Here is an 18,445-nt window from a genome sequence, read left to right on the forward strand (position 1 = left end):
TCCCTCGAACTCACTATTGCCTTCGGGAGCATACATTAAGTGAATAATATTTGGTGAGGTCGTTTGTATACAGTTACAACACCTGTCAGTAAGATAAGAAAATATTTTAACTTCATTTGAAATATAATTAAAATGGATCCCTTGAAGAGGATCTTTTACCATCCCTCACAGGTCACCGTTTCTAGGGCTTAAAACAGCTCGATATCAAGAAAATTGAGATTTAGCGAAAAAATATATCAGTGAAAATATTCGTATGTTCCTGAGAAATCTTTTTGATATTCCTATATTCAGTCTTTCGTATTCAGACATCCCCATCAAGTCATCTCATTTCATCCACCTCACGAAATTCTCCCATCATGTTATCGCAATTCAACCACCCGCATTCAAACACTCCCATTTAGCCAGTCCCATTCGGTAACCCCCATTCAGTCATTTCAACCCAGCCACCTTCATTCAGCCAACCCATATCAGCCACTGCCATTCGGTCATTCCAATTTAGTCACCCTAATTCAGCCACCCGCATTCAGGCACTCCATTTAGCCTCTCCCATCCAACTACCCCCATTCAGTCATTTCCTGGCACCCAGTCATCCCCGTGCTTATACTCGGTTGGGGGATATATTTAGGAGGGGCATATTTCGCATTTGAAATAGACCTTTTTCATAATGACCTCAAACGCGAAAAGTCTGATGTAACACGAAGTTTGATTGGCTCGGCAGTTTTGTAGACCCAATCAAATTTCGTGTAACATCAGACTTTCCGCGATTGACGTCGTTATAAGAAAGGTCTATTATGTGCCCTTTATTTCTGTTACGGTATTCGTCAGTTTTTGGGCGTTCTGACAAAAGATTTACGACAATTAACGTAATTACCTCTGCTCTCATGTTTGGATTATCTGTAGCCAGTGCTCCGCTGATAACTTCAGATTCAACAAGAGGGACTAAACCAATTTCATCAAACCAGGAATTCAAGCACGAAATCGCTGCTGCTCTTACTTGAGGCTGAAATTATATTTTAGCCAGAAAAAGATTTATATCAAAAAGTGAATTGTAATTGAGGTGTTTCTACAAATATGTTTATCTTTTATACTTGATAAATTTCAAAACAGAGTTTTTTTCATTGAACAGTAACAACATTTTATAGCAATTCAAATCCGAGACTCCTAATACGTGTTATTTATCCAGCTTGAAGTGTCATCTGTAATATTAAACAATTAAGTGCGAACTTGAGAAGGTTGCATGTAAAATACCGGGCGGTTGTATAAAACTACATTTTGAGTTGTTAAATCGTGGTTAACTCTGAAATTGACAATTCTGACATAGTTAAAAGTCAACCAGGACTACGCCATATTTTTGTTGGTAATGCTCACCATTAAAATTAATTGTGGAGAAGTAACCTTAATATTTGGCTCATCAAATCAAATGGTTGATATGAACGCCGGGATATGGTAAATAACATATTTGCATGAATACATAGCTACCTTGCTATCACCAAGCGTGGCAATAATAGCAGGAACCATTGTTTTAACGTGTTTTACTGAACCAGGCCCCATTGCTTTCACGAGGGACGATATAATATTTAACGTCGCTGTGATCTAAACAGAGAGCAAAATAATTTGATGAACTACGTGAAAATTTTATTACCATCCAAAATTTTATTGCCAACGCAACCGTTAAAGGCCCTGTTACACGATACAATTTATCATGCAACTTGCAATATAATTCTATTTTTGAGAGATGCAAATTTGGTATTATTACACTCCAAGGACGTTAAAGCCCTGATACACACTGCAATTTTTCATGCAACCTGCAATGCAATTCGTCTTTGAGAGATGTAAATTTGGCAACTACCGAACTTTTGTCTTTATTACAATTCATGGTGTTTCTTACACTTACATTTTGAAGACTCTTCACTAATTTACATCTCAAGTATAATTGCTTTGCAAATTGCAAAGTGTCTCGCACCATATTATCGTACTAACGGAATCGTGGGAATGGGATTTATTATACTTTCTGGACACATAACAATTATGCTTTCAGGATAGGCTAGCCATAAGCTACCCAAATTGACGTGATAATTGGAACGCAGGAAGCTTTTCAGGAATTTGGTCAACATAGTGTAATTATGCATAATGTAAATTACAAATTATACACTAAAAATTACCGAAACATCACCGCAGTTTTGGGTTATGTACGAACAGGATAGAATTTCTTTAAAAGATATATGATGACCAGATAATACAGCGTTCCAACATAAAAACCTAAATGACCCTTTTTTTGGCTATCCAGTAATATGACTAAAGTTTTCAATCCATCCCCAGCATGTCGGTCAGTTTGTGGGTTAAACGAAGTTAACAAAGTAATTAGGAGAAAAAAGTGCAGCAATGCGAAGAGTTTCTATTTCCTTTAACCAAATTTTCGTTGTAATACATGTATCGATTCTATTATCCAGAAAAGCAGCATAGGAAAATAAACACATGCAGGGAACTACTGAGGTAGGCGCAGTTTAACGTATTTACCAAGTTCTTGTTTGAATCCCCTAATCGTGCCTTCAGTGATCCAGGTAATTCTCCAATGTTTGGGGTAATGTACTTTGCTTCGTTCACGATACCTGATACCTGACATTAAAGAAAAGTTAAGTCCTGCATGTTCACTTTGGATCTAATTTTGTCGGATCCAATTCATTTTTGACGTATGGAATGAATAGTCTGTTATTGATTATGCATTATATAATAACTATAGTGAAACACGCAATGTGATTGGTCAATAGCCGTGCAGGATCAGACAATCCTGCACGCGTTTTAGACAATCCTGCACGCGAAATTTAATTTTAATAAAGTTAACCGTTGTTTCACTACAGTTATTTTATAAAACAATTACCAAATGATTTTCCGTGCAGGATTGCGTGATCCATGCACTTGGGATGTTGCTCGACTTTCGGAAAGCGTGAAAATACACTCGCCTACGGCTCGTGTATTTTCACGCTTTCCGAAAGTCTCGCAACATCCCGCGTGCATGGATCACGCAATCCTGCACGGAAAATCATTTGGTATTCCTTTAGTACTGCATCGCTTTTTCAATTTGTTAATTTTCAATTTTAACTGATATATCATTTTAAAAGAGGAACTTGGCATGAAAACATGGTTGCATGATGAGTTATGACCAACGTAAGAAACAAGTAGAAATAAGTCAAAATCCTTTTCTTGTCTGCCGTCAGAAAATTGACTACATTTCACAGAATTGCCTGAGCTTCAAACTCTAATGGGACGTGGAATGGGTAAAAAACTGACTAAGAGTTTCTTCCACTACCTTCTGCAGTGCTTCGCCTCTAATTTGCCACTTCTTATCACTTAGTTCACTGATGATCTCTGGTTTTATCTGTGCACTAAATAAGAAAAAAAGGTACATATAAAAAGATATACTGAAATAAGTACAGAGATCATGAAAATGGAAACAACAATGTTGGCCTAACGACTCGATTCCGTTTAACATTAGGAAAGAGTTGTTTATGACAGAGTTCAAAATTAAAGGCAGCTCAACGGACAATTACCAGCCAAAAATACTTGTTGATCGGTTCCAATTATAGCCAATACGAATTATTCTTGCTTTCTTTATAACGATTTTTATTGTAAATTGACAACATTTACTTAATAATAACAATTCCTAATTGAAAAGTTCAGAACATTTAATGGGCAGCTATAATGATCCAACGGCCGTTTCTTACCGCACGCGTATGAAAACGAAAGTATTATGTCGATTGTCGAAGTGGAAAATATATATATAGTACCCGATTTGTTGTCTTTATTCGCCCTGCAGCTAGCACAATGACTAGAGGTTAACGCCGAGTCGACGTTTTCTTGGTTTTAATTTTATGCCCGTATGCCATGGCCTTTCGCTTCCGGCTTCATATTCACAGGATTTGCATGTCGAGTGGTGTATAAATTTAGAAAGCCTACACTACCTGTGACACATATCCCGTGAATATTAAGGCGAACGATAAAGGGGCCAGTCTGGCATCGTTCCAACAATTAATACTTTTTATTATATGTGTATAGAGATTTATGCACAGCAGAATGATGAAATAAAAATCGTATTTCACTGTGTAAATTAATTTCATGCAATTTGATTGGACGTACGATGTTTTTCACGTGTGAAAAAATGCCATACACGATTTTTGATTGGACGTACGATATTCTTCACACGTGAAAAATTGTCGTATGTCATTTTGGCGGCAATTTGTTTACATTTTCTTTCAAGATGGCGTCGAAATATAGGAGTGAGATTCAAAACATAATTCTCATATTCAAGACATTTTTACATCCAGCACATTCTCAAATCTTTCGGAAAGAATGTCTAACTTCTATAGAACAAAATTACAAAGAAACTGAACGGTAATAAATATGTTTTCATGCATAAAGTTTCGATTTTGTTGCTCGCTGTGTTTTTGTATATTAAAAGCGTGTCGTTATCAAATTGATCTCTATACACATTTAATAAACCAATTACTTCATGATTGGCTCGTTTGTACGATTTTTATTATGCACTCGTTGCGAAGGATCGCAAACTCACTCGTTCGCTGCGCTCACTCGTTCGTATTGCGATCCTTCACAACTCGTGCATAAAAATCGTACGCACGCGCCAACCATGAAGTAATCTCTATGTATATTCATATTCGAATTGGAAATATCTAAATAATACCTTATATCTGTTCTTGGAATGAGATCAGCCAGGTTTGTCACAGATGAAGCTCCATCGTCTTCGGCATCATCTGCTGTTGTTGATTCCCCCTGACCAGCACCAGCACTTTTGGAAATCACACCTCTTGTTGGTGCTGGGGGTTTCTCGTCTTTGACCTAATAAAAAACCTCTTCAATCGTTGTTTGTAGTACGCATTTCATGGACGAATACAACAGAAATCGATCATATAACGTGGCTATACGTGGCATTTTAAAATAGTTGTTGAAGTATAGTGACACTGGACAGAGTAATCCAGAACTTAGATATCGGATAGTAAACGTATAGGGCTGACTAATTTTAAACCTCAATTTTGATTATTTAAATTTCGTGTAATCAGGAAGGACAAAGAAATGATCTAATTCTCCTACTTAGTTTTTAAAGCAACCGTAATCCACTCCTAATAACTGTGAATTCACCTATCGTTGAAATCTTTAATACAATTTTAAATTCACGCAGGTGACTTGCTTCCCCTCCCCCGGCGTTTACTATTGCATACACGCACATTTAACTAACAGAGACAATTTATAGGGAGGTGATGCAAACCTTTTCAAATTCACTATCAATTTGCTGCAATAGGGTTGCCTTTTCACTTTCAAAGAACATGCGGAGACTGGGACCAGTGTACATGAAGATCAAACCAAGTGCTGATATAGCGGAAGAGCGAACAGCCTGGGAAGAAAATAATAATACCTTAGGTGTCAATGAACGTCTTGCGCTTTAGATTAATTTCTTACCTCGGCGATAAAAAGGGACATTTTCTGAAAGATCTTACTAAAATTTGTAAAACTGCCAAGTTTGGCTGCGAATTGTTGTAAATTATGGAAAATATAGCCATGCAAAGTTGACGAATTTTGTAGACTTTTTTATTACGGCCGGAAGTGTGTAACTAATTACTCCGACGTCAGCGACGGAGTTGAATTCGCCCCGTTTTTTTGGGGGTTTTTTTTGTTTTTTTTTTATTTTTCGTCGTCGCAAGTCCGAAATGGCGCGAAACATGGTAGTATTTGAAATGTGTATGTAACCGTGTTTATCTATGTCCCAGTCTTATCTCCCAAGAGTTGTGGTGCACAGCTTTGGCTAATTTTTCGATGCGCGATTCGATTTCGCTCGCATGATACGGCAATTCCTCCAAGAGCAACAAATAAGCCGTTCTTTTCATGCTGTTCGATTAAGTTTAGATTGAATTGGGGTAGGAATATATTTAATACATGTAGATTCTGGTCCTATTTTAATAATATCGCTGCTATTTCGCCGTTTAACAAGATGATGTGGTCGTCTATGGGCACGTTGACACGTCGCGTAGTTTGCACAGGATTGAAGATTTAATATAACTATATAAGCACGAATTCCAAAGGCAAAGTGTAAGACAAAGCGAATGTATCATGCAGTTTATTCACATTTTTGAACAATTGAACTTCTATACTTTTTAAAGTACGATATGCTTCTGAATTTCGCGATCGAACATTTAGTTTCGCAAGGCATCTAAATGCGAATGTAAATTGTATTGTTTATGTTCAGAGAAGCTCTATATTGAAGACTGGCACGTGCGCCGGAGTTAGTTACATATGTTATGCCAAGTTCGCATGGCTACATTTCACGTATTTTACAAAATTTCGCAGCCAAATTCGGCATTCTCACGAATTTATGTAACATCTTTCTAGCTGTGGTGATTTATTTTCTACTAGTTACTTCGATCAAAAATTAGTCTAAAGCGCAAGTCGTCCATAGACATGTTTATACTGACGGGTTTATAATATGAGGAAGGCAAATCTCGCTTTATTAGATTTGGACGCGTAGATTTTTACGGCTATAAGCACAAACACAACTCCTCAAGAAAAATTCAAGAACATTTCAAAACATTTCAGGGGATTAATATGAAGTTTAAGACGTTTTATGGTCGTACAAGCTCTGTGATATGATAACAATACAATACTATAATTTTTTGGGCCCACTCATCCCGGAAGACGCCGTGAGAAAATAGTTTACACACGGGTAAGAGATGGGGCGTGGTCACAGGGTGACGATTATACCTGAGTGTGGAATGGGGCTGATAGTAATACCAGACCTTATGCATAATCATGCAGAAGTGATGCCTGTAAAGGCCAGTTTACATTTGCGATTTTGCTGCGATTGCGTGCGATTTTCTTCTTTTGATAGATGTGAACGAGTTCATTGGTTACAGTTATTGAAATAAGAGCTCTGCTTGTGCATCAACTCATTTCAGTCATTTGTAACTTCGTAATTATTCGTTCACATTTATCAAAAGACGAAAACATAGCCAAAGTTGCAAATGTAAACGGACCTTAAGGAATTTTAATTTCAATTTTTTTCCGGCGTGATTATTAAGCCGACCAGAATTCCTTGCAGACCCCACTCGAAAAGTATAGGACGAAGAGGTAACTCGGAATAGGCATCACGATTGTGATATCTGTAGCACAGTATGATACGTACCGGATTTGTGTGGGCCAGACTTTGCTTTATGTAGTTGACGTGTGGCTTAATATCAATCCTTAAAAAAAGTCAATGAACACTCACACATATCTATATGACCACCATAACATGAATACAAGGGCTTCTGAAAGGGGATCCTTAGAAAATGAGTCTATTGCAGTTTCGAATTTTACGCGTCTGGTAACTAAAAATTCACTTCCATTGTTTTTAGCATTCAGGGTGACCGAAAAATCTGAAAAATCCCTTTTATCATATTTTAGGGCTTGAAAATGCGTGAATGATTGCAGGCATAAAATTGAAAAGCATCGCACGACAAAGCAGCGAGCCACCTTAAGTTTTGTTCTCATATAGGTCGCTGACAGTCGGCGTTGTATTGTTGTTGGTCAGCGGCGAAAAAATAATTTCAAAGCACTTCATTGGTCAATGAATATCCACAATGACCAAATTTCTTTTCTTTTTTAAGGCGGGAAAATAAAGGTTCAAGCAAGTCTACACCAAACAAGGATAGCTAGGGCATTTTAATTTTCAATTCAACCATACTTACTTCATACCGAACGCCTTAATTGCATCTGACAACCAGTTCAGACTCTCTGACAGAACCTTTGGATTCTTCTGTCCACTGGCACAACCCGATACCTCGAATGAAAACGTCAGAATGTAAACAAATAAGAACGCTAAGCGTACATGGGACCTACAATATCATTACGTATCCTGACGCTGTCCTCACAGCGGTACGGGAACTCTTAAATCGACTGCATTAACCGTGACCTAGAATTTTATTTCATTTAGAGCGGAAATCCTCCACCTCGCAAACACACTATTTATTACTAGTTCAACAAAAACAAAGTGGACGCAGTATTTAATTATTTTTTAAAACTACTCTTGAAACGCTCACCTTTAAGCTAACATAATTCAGTGAAAGATTCTCGGCGAAAACCATTAATGTCTCCTTACATTGCTCTTTCAACTATAACATAAAAATACACTTACTTTACACAGATTTAAGCGAAACGACTGACTTCTTCGTCTTTCATTTACATTAAACTACAACTATACAAACTTTTGATTGAAAAATATAGGCATTGGCTATAACATTAATATTGGGAATATCATTTTTATGTCCAGAAGCGAAAAAAAGTTTCTTTTAGTCAAAAGTATGACTGGATTTGTATCAAAACATCAACATCCACTCACAGAGAACTAAATCAGTTTGCCGGGAAACAAAAACCCGGCCGAACATCGAAGCTGTGTCAGGGCTGATGAAGCGGGGATGGTGCATGGGTAAGAGGAAAAATTGTTGTCTTCGAAAATCAACGAATAAACTTTGGTATAAGGTATACCAAACAAAAGTGTACACTACAGGTGAAAATAGCAATTCAGTCCTGTTGTACTGTACTTCACTTGATAATATTAAACCACATGAACATCCACGAGTATAGCCCCTACCTTGATATCACCGATCTTCTCCACGAGGCCAGATATGGCATAAAATGCGCTTCTCTTGGAAAACGAAGCTGAAAGTGTTGCAATGACAGCGCACAGATTGAACTTGTTCTTCAAAACCTAAAACCAATAAGCCAAGTCTAAGATTATTAAGTTTCTACTCTATGGCCCATGGTTACGGACCAGACACCAATTCAACGAGGGTCCGTTAAATGCGAGCTATATACTCGATAATACCTGAAAGTTACTTTCTTTCCAGCCAGGCTTCTTTGCCATGGTTCTGATCAAAACTTGGGACGGTAGAGTTTTTGGATCCAAATCGTTTACAAACTAAAGCACATAAAAAAACGAAAATACAGAGAACGAACGCAAAATGTGGTATTTAAATATATATACACACTGAATTCAAACGATCGATGTTACACAATATATAGCTATAATGAATTATATCATACTTGTGTTAAGGCTTCTGTCCCAGCCAACCGCTCTTTCCAGTTCGTGCTGGCCAATTGTTCACGAATATTGGCCGGGATGAGTTCTTCAGCTTTGGCGTCTACTTCCTCCGGCTTCACGATGAATGGAAAAAAATAGTATAAGAAACTAAAGTGGAACTTAAGAATATAGTCCAAAGTAATATATACAGCTAAATGCATAGATCTCAAAGACGTAAATGAATGAGACCATAAATACTTTTAAGTTTCACGTATATATGTTACAATTCTCACGTGAACTCGGGGTTGGGTTATAAAAATGAGGTGACTAGTTTGACGATTTTATTTTATTGCAACGAGCTGAGTCAAAATTGCTAAGTCATGTGTAGGAAGATCTCTCCAAATTGATAACAAAAAGTTATGGACTGAAATGACCAACCAGAATAATTTATTTTGACTTAACAAACTAAGGTGAATTTGGGAATTTTACACGCCAGGCCCCATGAAGAATAAATATCCTTTGGTACCACTTGTACCGCATTTGTACATCCTGAGTGTTTTAGACACAAATTACACAAAAGATAATAAAGAATAATAATATTCAGTAAAGAGAAAACTACCGTCATCTCTGCTTCTTTCATCACTTCATCATCTTTGAAAGATGTCGCTGAATCAGTTTTAGCAGCTTTCTTACCGCCAGATCCTTTCTTACCAGCAGGCTAAAAGTGAAAACTCACTCGATATATTCTATACAACTAGGGGACATTTTTTAAATATAATTTTCATGCAACAAAATAGTTCACACACTTAGAGTTGATCACTCTAAATCCATTCGAAACATTTTTCAGAAAAGTCTGTAACACGAATATTTCTGCTTTTTGTTCATGCAGAAAATATGAGTATATTCTCAATATCATGCTCAACTATATGTATGTATATATATATAACCCATGCAGGGTTAACCGGCTTTTGAGCAACCGACTCTGTTTTAAACGAAACTGAACTGCATTCTAAACATGTAGTTTAAATTGTAATGAAAATTGAATTTACACAGTGAAATACGATTTTTATTTCATCATTCTGCTGTGCATAAATCTCTTTATTATATGTGTATAGAGATTTATGCACAGCAGAATGATGAAATAAAAATCGTATTTCACTGTGTAAATTAATTTCATGCAATTTGATTGGACGTACGATGTTTTTCACGTGTGAAAAAATGCCATACACGGCTTTTGATTGGACGAACGATATTCTTCACACGTGAAAAATTGTCGTATGTCATTTTGGCGGCAATTTGTTTACATTTTCTTTCAACATGGCGTCGAAATATAGGAGTGAGATTCAAAACAATTTTCATATTCAAGACATTTTCACATTCAGCACATTCTCAAATCTTTCGAAAAGAATATCTAACTTCTATTGAACAAAATTACACAAAAAAACTGAACGGTAATAAATATGTTTTGAATTGTTTTCATGCATAAAGTTTCGATTTTGTTGCTCGCTGTGTTTTTGTATATTAAAAGCGTGTCGTTGTCAAATTGATCTCTATACACATTTAATAAATTATTATGCACTCGTTGCGAAGGATCGCAAACTCACTCGTTCGCTGCGCTCACTCGTTCGTATTGCGATCCTTCACAACTCGTGCATAAAAATCGTACGCACTCGCCAACCATGAAGTAATCTCTATATAATGATAATTATATAAAGCTACCAATCAAACACACGAACTACGTGGTCTGAGCTATACCATCAACAATTCAGATTATCGTACATACCTTATTCTTTGCAGTGTCGGTAGACGAGCTTGGTGGTTTAGCTTTACTTCCAGCGGTACTGGGTTTCTTACTCGGTTCAGATGTTGTAGATTTTGAGGTTGGACCGCTTGGAGCTGCAGATTTAGTTTCTGTTTTTTTCACAGGCTGCGCTTTAGCAGGAGCTGGAGCAGCACTGCCCCCGCGACTGGGCGCGGCGCTAACCTCAGCTTTCTCTGCAAATTCTTTTACCTGGGAAATTAGGAAATAATGAAGTGTGTCAGGGTTAGCCTGGCGGCCACAGGTGTTTGTAATATCGTTGCACACACCAGTGCTAAACACAGGTTCCTTCAACACTTTACTTTTATTATATCAACAATACGCCAGTGATCTACACTTCTATAGTATCTGACTTTGACTGTCCCTCTGTTATTATCATTCTTCTACACACGTGTGTAATACATTTTGACTGCTCTGGCGTCCATAGATTCCAATTTTTGCTTCCAGAAATTAATTTATGTGCTTCTAAAAACTGAAAATTCGCGTCGCGTTGCCGCACCGCGTCCGCCTTTAATTAGCATATTTGACGGACGCGGTGAAACTGTGACCGAACCGTCAGGTATCAGATAACACGTATAGCTATGTATAGTCTACTAACTTTGAAAAATCGTGCCGCGTTGGCAAATCGCGTCCGGTCTGTGTGGGCCTTAAGTCTACTTTGTAGTCTACTTTGTTTAATGCGGCTTACATCAGGGTTGGTCCAGGCAAATTTAAAAACAGGATTCAAAATACCTTATCAAGTTTAATCTTGTCAAGTTGGTCAACAAAAGGGCCCATAGCTCTCTCGCCTAGCAGTTTCAATAATGTACCCAATGCCTCTGCAGCCGCATCACGGACTGGGGCAGACGTATCATCCATGCTCTATATAAAAATAGTTCTGTTCATTGCTGCATGTACCAAGTAGTTCCGTAAAATTACAAGAAATTTAGCCTTCTAGAAATTTATATGGATAGAATAGAGGTTAAATAAGGGACTGGTAGAAAAGAACGATATAATTTAACATGATTATATAAAGCAGTGAGGAATCCATTTTTCAAGGAATTTTGCATAGAGAAATATTGAAAAACGTATACTACCACACATTACCTTCGACAGACTTGCACAAATTGGTTTCAACACCTGTCTGGGTAGGTCAGATGGCTTACTTTTGCAGCCCACTCGAGTTAAAAACTTTATTGTTTCTTCCCTAACGGAGGGATTTTTGCTTGAAATGGCCGTGGTCACATCTTCCTGGATGGCCGCTATATTTGTCTAAAGACCATTAATGTACATATAATAAAAAATTATTAACTATTACAAAAAACCTATTAATAATAAAAATAATCATAATAATATATATAAAAATAGTACCGTTGTATACACCGCATCGATGGCTTCTCTTAAGGATGTGACAACATTTACTTTCTTTTCTTTAAACTTTTCCAAAATGGCTGAAACAACCGATGTTGCATACGGAGCAAATTTCGAACGAAGACCGGTTGCCAGTCCAGCCACACACTTTCCAGCAAGAGCAACAACCATCACGTTGCTATCTTTTGTAATTGCCTAAAAGGTAATAAAAATAAACGCGGTCAGTCCAGTGCTGACTCCGGTGGACGATGTACTTAGCTAATGTTTGTTAGTTTACTACAAAAATGTATAAAAACTTCAACATTGTTGTAACATAGTATAGCTACCTGAAACCACACCGAAACATTTGACTTTGATGCATGAGAAATTACAGTGCTTAATAAAGTGATCTCGAAATTAGCAGTGGATAGAGCATCCTATATATTGATATTAAATCTTCAAGCAAGAATATTTGCACCCCATACCGAGGCGCTTTTCCCACGTTTCCTACGAATTGGCACCACTCGTGTAGAAGGTTTTGATAATGCAAAGCATGTCATGTCATGCATTGGCTTTAATTAATTTGTTGCCCATATACATTGCAAGTCGATAAGCGAACTGGTCTCTGTCAGATCCAATGTCAAATCCTGTCCGAACAAAATTGGATTGTGTGCACAAACAATACCTGACACAATAACAACACACCTTCTTTAATACGGCCATTAGCTCCCCATATTGTCCACCTTCAATCTTTGGATTGGATGTCAGCTTGTCCAGTTGTTCCAATGCCTCTTTTCTTGTTGACCATTTTGTTGCTGCCTAAACACGCAAGATACAACGACAGACTTAACGTCGCTGCTTCGTCTAATCAACATTACTCATTAGTTAACACCATGCAACATTATTAACGATGGAATTGAAAATAATAATGCTGATACTGAGCAACTTACCATGTTCTCATAAAAATCTTTAGGAATTTTGGACAAAATATCAACGGGATCAAGTAGATCGTAAGGATCAACGTCGACAGCGTGAGATTCTGAAATGGACAACAGTTCGATTAAGATATAGAATCAACGAAAAAACAAAATTGGGAATAGTGTAGCTAAAATTAACATTGTAGAAAACTCATATCAGAATATTTGAGTTTTAATTGCTCTCTTTGTGCTGTACGAATGCATATGTCAAGGGTGAATTAAGAGAGAAATTACCTTTCATAGCCCCTGCCCCCCCCCCCCCCCGACATTTTTTGTTCAACCGATTCCGCTATGTTTCTGAAAACGCGCAATCGAACAAACAAACAGCTCATTGCTGGAGTTTATTCTAAGCCGGAGTTGCTCCCCCTTTTTGAAAATTTCTGGAGATGGAAATTAGTATATGGAAAACTGTAGATATACAATTATTACTCATTTTCATCTCCAGGGGCCGATTGAATAAAACTCTTTAACTACATTTTGCATAGTTAAATCCTAGTTAACTCAGAAATACTCTGATTGGCCAATTCTTTCCTTAACTACAGTTAAAAGTTAACTAGGCTTTTATACAACTGGGCCCAGAAATTTTCAAAAAGAAATTTTAAAGAGGTAGCAACCCCAGCTTAGCGAATAATAAAATTTCTCGATTCCCTTTTTAATAATACATCCTTCCGGTAATTAACGTCACAACTTAACCGTTTCCTGTTTACAACCACCTTAAATGAAACAGATTTCAAGTTTTACTCTCACGAGCTATGTGCAAAGATGTAAAACATCCTTCTTCAACACATGCGTCAGAAAGAATTTTTCATTTTGACCAATAGACGTGGAAATACGTCATAACACAAAAACGAGGCACGGTTTTTACATTCTCGTGTTATGACTCATTTCCACATTTATTGGTTCTGACGTAATTACCGGAAGGGTCTATTGTGATCTGTCAAGTGGATCCGCTCCTGTCGAATTCCTTCAGTTGAAAAGACACCAAGCGGAAAATTTCATTTCTTCAAAAAATTCCGTCTAGCGGAGGACCGCTCTTACACGCGTATACCCAAGCACGTTTCGTGAAATGGAACTCAATTACTTAACTATAATGAATATTCGGCCAGTTGCCTTCCAATACCTTCTTCGACAATTTCTCCACTAGTGCTCCCAACTGCTTCACTGGGCGGTGGTGCCTGTGCTTGCTTTTCTTGTTGTGATCGCGTAAACCTGGTTGGTTTGGGTGGCGCTGGGTCTAGTTTAGCCCACTCCTCTTCTAACTCTTTCATCTAAAAAAACACGGAGAGCTGGAAAGGTGAGATTCGTCGACTACAAGATCTTTTCCATCGGGAGATGTTACATTATACGGATTACTATAAATTTCAAAAACATTTAGACGATACATTCCCCATGCAAAGTTACCGAGGGAAAATTGATTAAATGGGCATTTATGGAAGGTTTAACTTTAGTGTTCAATATCCCGACAAGAACAAGGAGAGACTTTGTTCAGCAAATTTGTTTACATTTTCAGTAAACTAATCAGGTTGCATAAATAATAAGATACATTATTTACAATTTTACATAAAGTATTAAAAATTTAGGCACTCGATCTGATTGGCTTGAAAAATGTAAACAAGTTACCATTAATTGAAATTCCTCGTAACATATTCAATATAGAGACATTTACTGGAATCTCGCGATTAGCATAATTCAAAGCGTCTCTAATGCGAGTGCACAATTGTTTTAAATTTGATATCAATATTTTAAAATGTATTTATATGCTATTGCATGATTACATCACTATGCCAAAAAAATCAATCGTCTTCCACTTTACAGTCCCTAGTTTTGCAGAAACATAAAGAAAGGCTCCTACCGAGTCTCCAGACCACACCTCTATATACCAACATTGGTGGGAAAACACAGCACTGGTTGTACATGCTCGACCGTGTATATAGTCGAAATCGTAATTTTTGTGAGGACACGTAATGGCAGATAGCTGTATGTCTATTGTCTTTTAAACGTTTTTTATAGAGGATGCATGTTTATTGAATATTAGCGAGGTTTCGATTGTTTCTTCCGAGTGTTCCGACTTAACGTATTTGATTGGTTAATGCACGTGGTTAATGTTTCCTCAATGGTAGCGGTAGTGAAACTGTTGAACCTCTTAGTACAGCTTAATAAAAAAACAGCAAATTTAACCTGGACAGGTTTAATGTTTGTCAATTGAGCCTTCACCGCATCCTTGATCCACTTGTAGATTTCAATTGCCAACAACTTTGTCTGTGAAAGAGATACGAGATATCACAGTAAACGATGGAATAAGCTATACGCGGGTGGGTTTATTAAGCATACTTGCAGTAACACTGTAAGTAAGTACTTTCCTTCTTAAAAAACAGTTACGATACGAGTGGAAATTGGAAAAATCAAGCGAAAATGAATGGAAAAACGCAAATTTTTCACGCAATTGAAAACGTATGTTTCTACCACTGGTTTCTACGCAATTTCAAGTTTATCCAATTTTCGCGAGGGAATGCGTGAATAGATTACCTCCTCTCGAACGTTCTTATCACTGTGATCAAATAGCTTTGGAAGAACTTTAACCACAGGTTTCAGAGCGAATATTTTACCACCAAACTCACTAAATCACAAAAAAGCGAGAAAAAGCGTTATTACTTTCCGAAAAAGTACCAGGATGTTGACGAGCACATCAGTTGGAAAAATATCTCCTCTTATTCTTAACGAGTTTTACTGTACCTTGGACTAGCCCCAAAACATATATTCTATATTATTAACTTAAACGGTATTACATAATACTGTAGCTACCTTATTGCCGTCCGCAAAAATGTCACACAACCTGTAACAATTTTTGGTTGTTTGTTATCCAAGCCCTTGAGAATTTCTTCTTGGACAGCCTCCTGCTTCTCAACTTCCAGGTACATCATACAAATGTCCATGCCTTTCTGTTTTGTTTTTGGTCGTGCGTTAAGGCACTTTGTCACCACGCCTGCCACCACATCAGCAGCAGCTCTGAGATTAAAAGATAAAGGTTTTAGTATAAGATACTAAACACCTGGGGAGATAACGTTGTTCAAAAGCCGATCAGCTCAACCCTGCAGGGTTAATGCAAATTTAGAAATAAAACTTTCTAACAGCTTATTTATCAAGTTGAAAAAGTTGTTTTTGAACCCCCCCTGCATGGTTCAGTAAAATCGAGCTTTAAACAAACGGCCATTTGTAAGCAATCATTCGTAGTGGAACTGTCACTGCCAGATGAGGAAATCTTTCAGAATTTTACCTTTCCACTGTTGTTTTGTGCAAAATAGGCCTCAAGATCGTGTCCTCAAGGCCAGAATACACATAACATTGTTTGCTCTAAAGATGATTACCTGCCAGAAATTGACGGTGATGCATACTCCACAAATGCCAAAACAGCATCAAGACCTTTCTCCTGTGCAACAGCATTGCTATCAACCACGAACTTCTTCAACAGACCAACATATTTGGAGAATTCATTGCTGTTTTCTTCCATAATTCCCTTAAAATGCTTAGCACATTCTTCATAACCGCTCACCCTTGCTTTCCAAACCTATAGATAATTGGATTTATAAATAGAGCTATATGTACAGTGTTTCTAATATTCGTTGTATAGTACTAGGCTGCAATCCTAAACTGCAGGGTGTCCAAAATTAACGGAGAAATATCTCATTTATTTGTCTTTTCAACGATACGTTTCATTAAGAGAACATTTTTTATGGGTATATTCCCATGGGTATTCAGAAACCAAATACCAATTTATGTTTTTTTTTAATACTACCAAACTGATTTTCCTGCATTCTGATTGGTCAAAATTCGTTGTCTGAAGCGATAGTCACTGGTCAGTGACTATAGAACTGAAGTAATTATAAATTATTATGAAATTGTGTTGATTCTCTTACAAGCCTATATTGACAAATTGAATATTATAGCTTGTTAATCACCTCAGGTGACTAATTGTTAAATAGAAATAGGGAAAACGTTTTAATTACAAGGTGTATAAAGTGAATATTTTTTAATATTCAGTAGTTGCCTTTCTTTTTTTTACCTTGCATACCACAATTATTTTTCTTAGACAAAGAAATTTATCATTTATGCATCAATCAATTGTCACCTGACAATTATAGCAGACAAATTAGTCTTTCAGCTATTTGTCCTAATGTAACAGTTCTGGAGCCAGTTGTTATATGAAAGCTGGATATCGTTATCCACTGGATAGTGTTTTTTTTTAATCACCCAATAACTTTATTTCATAACTGCATACGCATATTGCCTCATTGTCAATCTTCATTAGGCTTTAATATACACCATATAAAAGTACATATATTGCCTACAGTGTCTGAACTTTAATTACAGTACTGGTACTAATAGATTAGTAGCTGTTGTCTATTGCATCACCTTTTTCATGGTTAACCCACACCACTGAATGCAGCTATGTAAGGTAGTAATGTAGTACTAAATTTCAGTTACTGTGCAGTGTATATATTGTATTACTGCATCTCAATCTGTGTTGATTCATATTTTGACTCTCAAGATGTCCTGTTTATTCGGAATTTGTTTTTTACTTTACTTTTTTAAATTGTCGACTGGTTATGATTTTTGTATTACTGCATTCCATTGCTTAATGAACCTCTGGTTTAAATTTGTGTAATTTAATGAAATCAAACAATGTTTTTCTTTCTTATTTCATTAAAAGGGTTTAAGTAATTTATTAATGTCAAGAACCTCTGCACATGTTATATAGGCAACCTGCAACCTCCCAAACCCCAATGAACTGCCTGCATATGAAAATTCCTTATGGTATAGATGTCATGTGAAGGACATTTGCAACCTAATTAACAGAAACTGATCCTTACACCTAAATATTCATCCCATTTCAAGAAACCATTAGATTTTACTCAATTACTGGGTAAATTTCCTTTTTATAAGTTTCTAAGTTTTTATAATCTTCAAAAATACCACAAGCAGCACTTTCAACTATCATTATGGTAAGTGCACAAGCTAACGCATAAGTGGTTGTATGTGTGAGAAGCAAGCCAATACAGGGAACGACTGGGGAGGGCAACAAAGCCAATACAGGCCCTCCCCTAAAGAAAATTAAACATATCTTCATTTTACTATTGACTTTAACTAAAGTTATTATTAATCACACCCTGTGTAATTCCTGCATATGACCCTGAGGAGAAGTTATAACCTAAGTTAGGGCCTGTTTATATGATCCCGCCTAGCCAGGACGGGACAGTTTCC

The 18,445-nt window shown here is 36.9% G+C and overlaps 1 protein-coding gene across 2 annotated transcripts in view; it reads right to left on the reverse strand.

The window, feature by feature from the left end:
- LOC114527418 (cytoskeleton-associated protein 5-like) overlaps positions 1 to 18,445 on the reverse strand; it is a 34,241-nt gene that overhangs the window by 14,807 nt on the left and 989 nt on the right. Inside the window, exons 2-25 of one of the 2 annotated variants that reach the window (XM_028549048.1) lie at positions 16,552 to 16,751; positions 15,989 to 16,192; positions 15,713 to 15,803; positions 15,365 to 15,445; positions 14,307 to 14,454; positions 13,160 to 13,248; positions 12,915 to 13,028; positions 12,231 to 12,425; positions 11,967 to 12,131; positions 11,613 to 11,741; positions 10,845 to 11,072; positions 9,681 to 9,779; positions 9,085 to 9,195; positions 8,867 to 8,959; positions 8,633 to 8,749; positions 8,082 to 8,153; positions 7,731 to 7,822; positions 7,187 to 7,244; positions 5,279 to 5,404; positions 4,697 to 4,851; positions 3,308 to 3,383; positions 2,518 to 2,616; positions 1,480 to 1,593; positions 872 to 1,000 (exon numbers count right to left, since the gene is read on the reverse strand). In XM_028549048.1, coding sequence (XP_028404849.1) covers positions 872 to 1,000; positions 1,480 to 1,593; positions 2,518 to 2,616; positions 3,308 to 3,383; positions 4,697 to 4,851; positions 5,279 to 5,404; positions 7,187 to 7,244; positions 7,731 to 7,822; positions 8,082 to 8,153; positions 8,633 to 8,749; positions 8,867 to 8,959; positions 9,085 to 9,195; positions 9,681 to 9,779; positions 10,845 to 11,072; positions 11,613 to 11,741; positions 11,967 to 12,131; positions 12,231 to 12,425; positions 12,915 to 13,028; positions 13,160 to 13,248; positions 14,307 to 14,454; positions 15,365 to 15,445; positions 15,713 to 15,803; positions 15,989 to 16,192; positions 16,552 to 16,751 — 2,985 coding nt within the window. Of the gene's footprint in view, positions 1 to 871; positions 1,001 to 1,479; positions 1,594 to 2,517; positions 2,617 to 3,307; positions 3,384 to 4,696; positions 4,852 to 5,278; positions 5,405 to 7,186; positions 7,245 to 7,730; positions 7,823 to 8,081; positions 8,154 to 8,632; positions 8,750 to 8,866; positions 8,960 to 9,084; positions 9,196 to 9,680; positions 9,780 to 10,844; positions 11,073 to 11,612; positions 11,742 to 11,966; positions 12,132 to 12,230; positions 12,426 to 12,914; positions 13,029 to 13,159; positions 13,249 to 14,306; positions 14,455 to 15,364; positions 15,446 to 15,712; positions 15,804 to 15,988; positions 16,193 to 16,551; positions 16,752 to 18,445 lie in introns of those variants that run through there. The other variant, XM_028549049.1, reaches the window with a different exon arrangement.

This window comes from Dendronephthya gigantea, unplaced genomic scaffold, assembly GCF_004324835.1.
Source record: "Dendronephthya gigantea isolate DGI-Jeju-01 unplaced genomic scaffold, DenGig_1.0 000044F, whole genome shotgun sequence".
In the NCBI taxonomy this organism is placed as follows: domain Eukaryota; kingdom Metazoa; phylum Cnidaria; class Anthozoa; order Malacalcyonacea; family Nephtheidae; genus Dendronephthya; species Dendronephthya gigantea.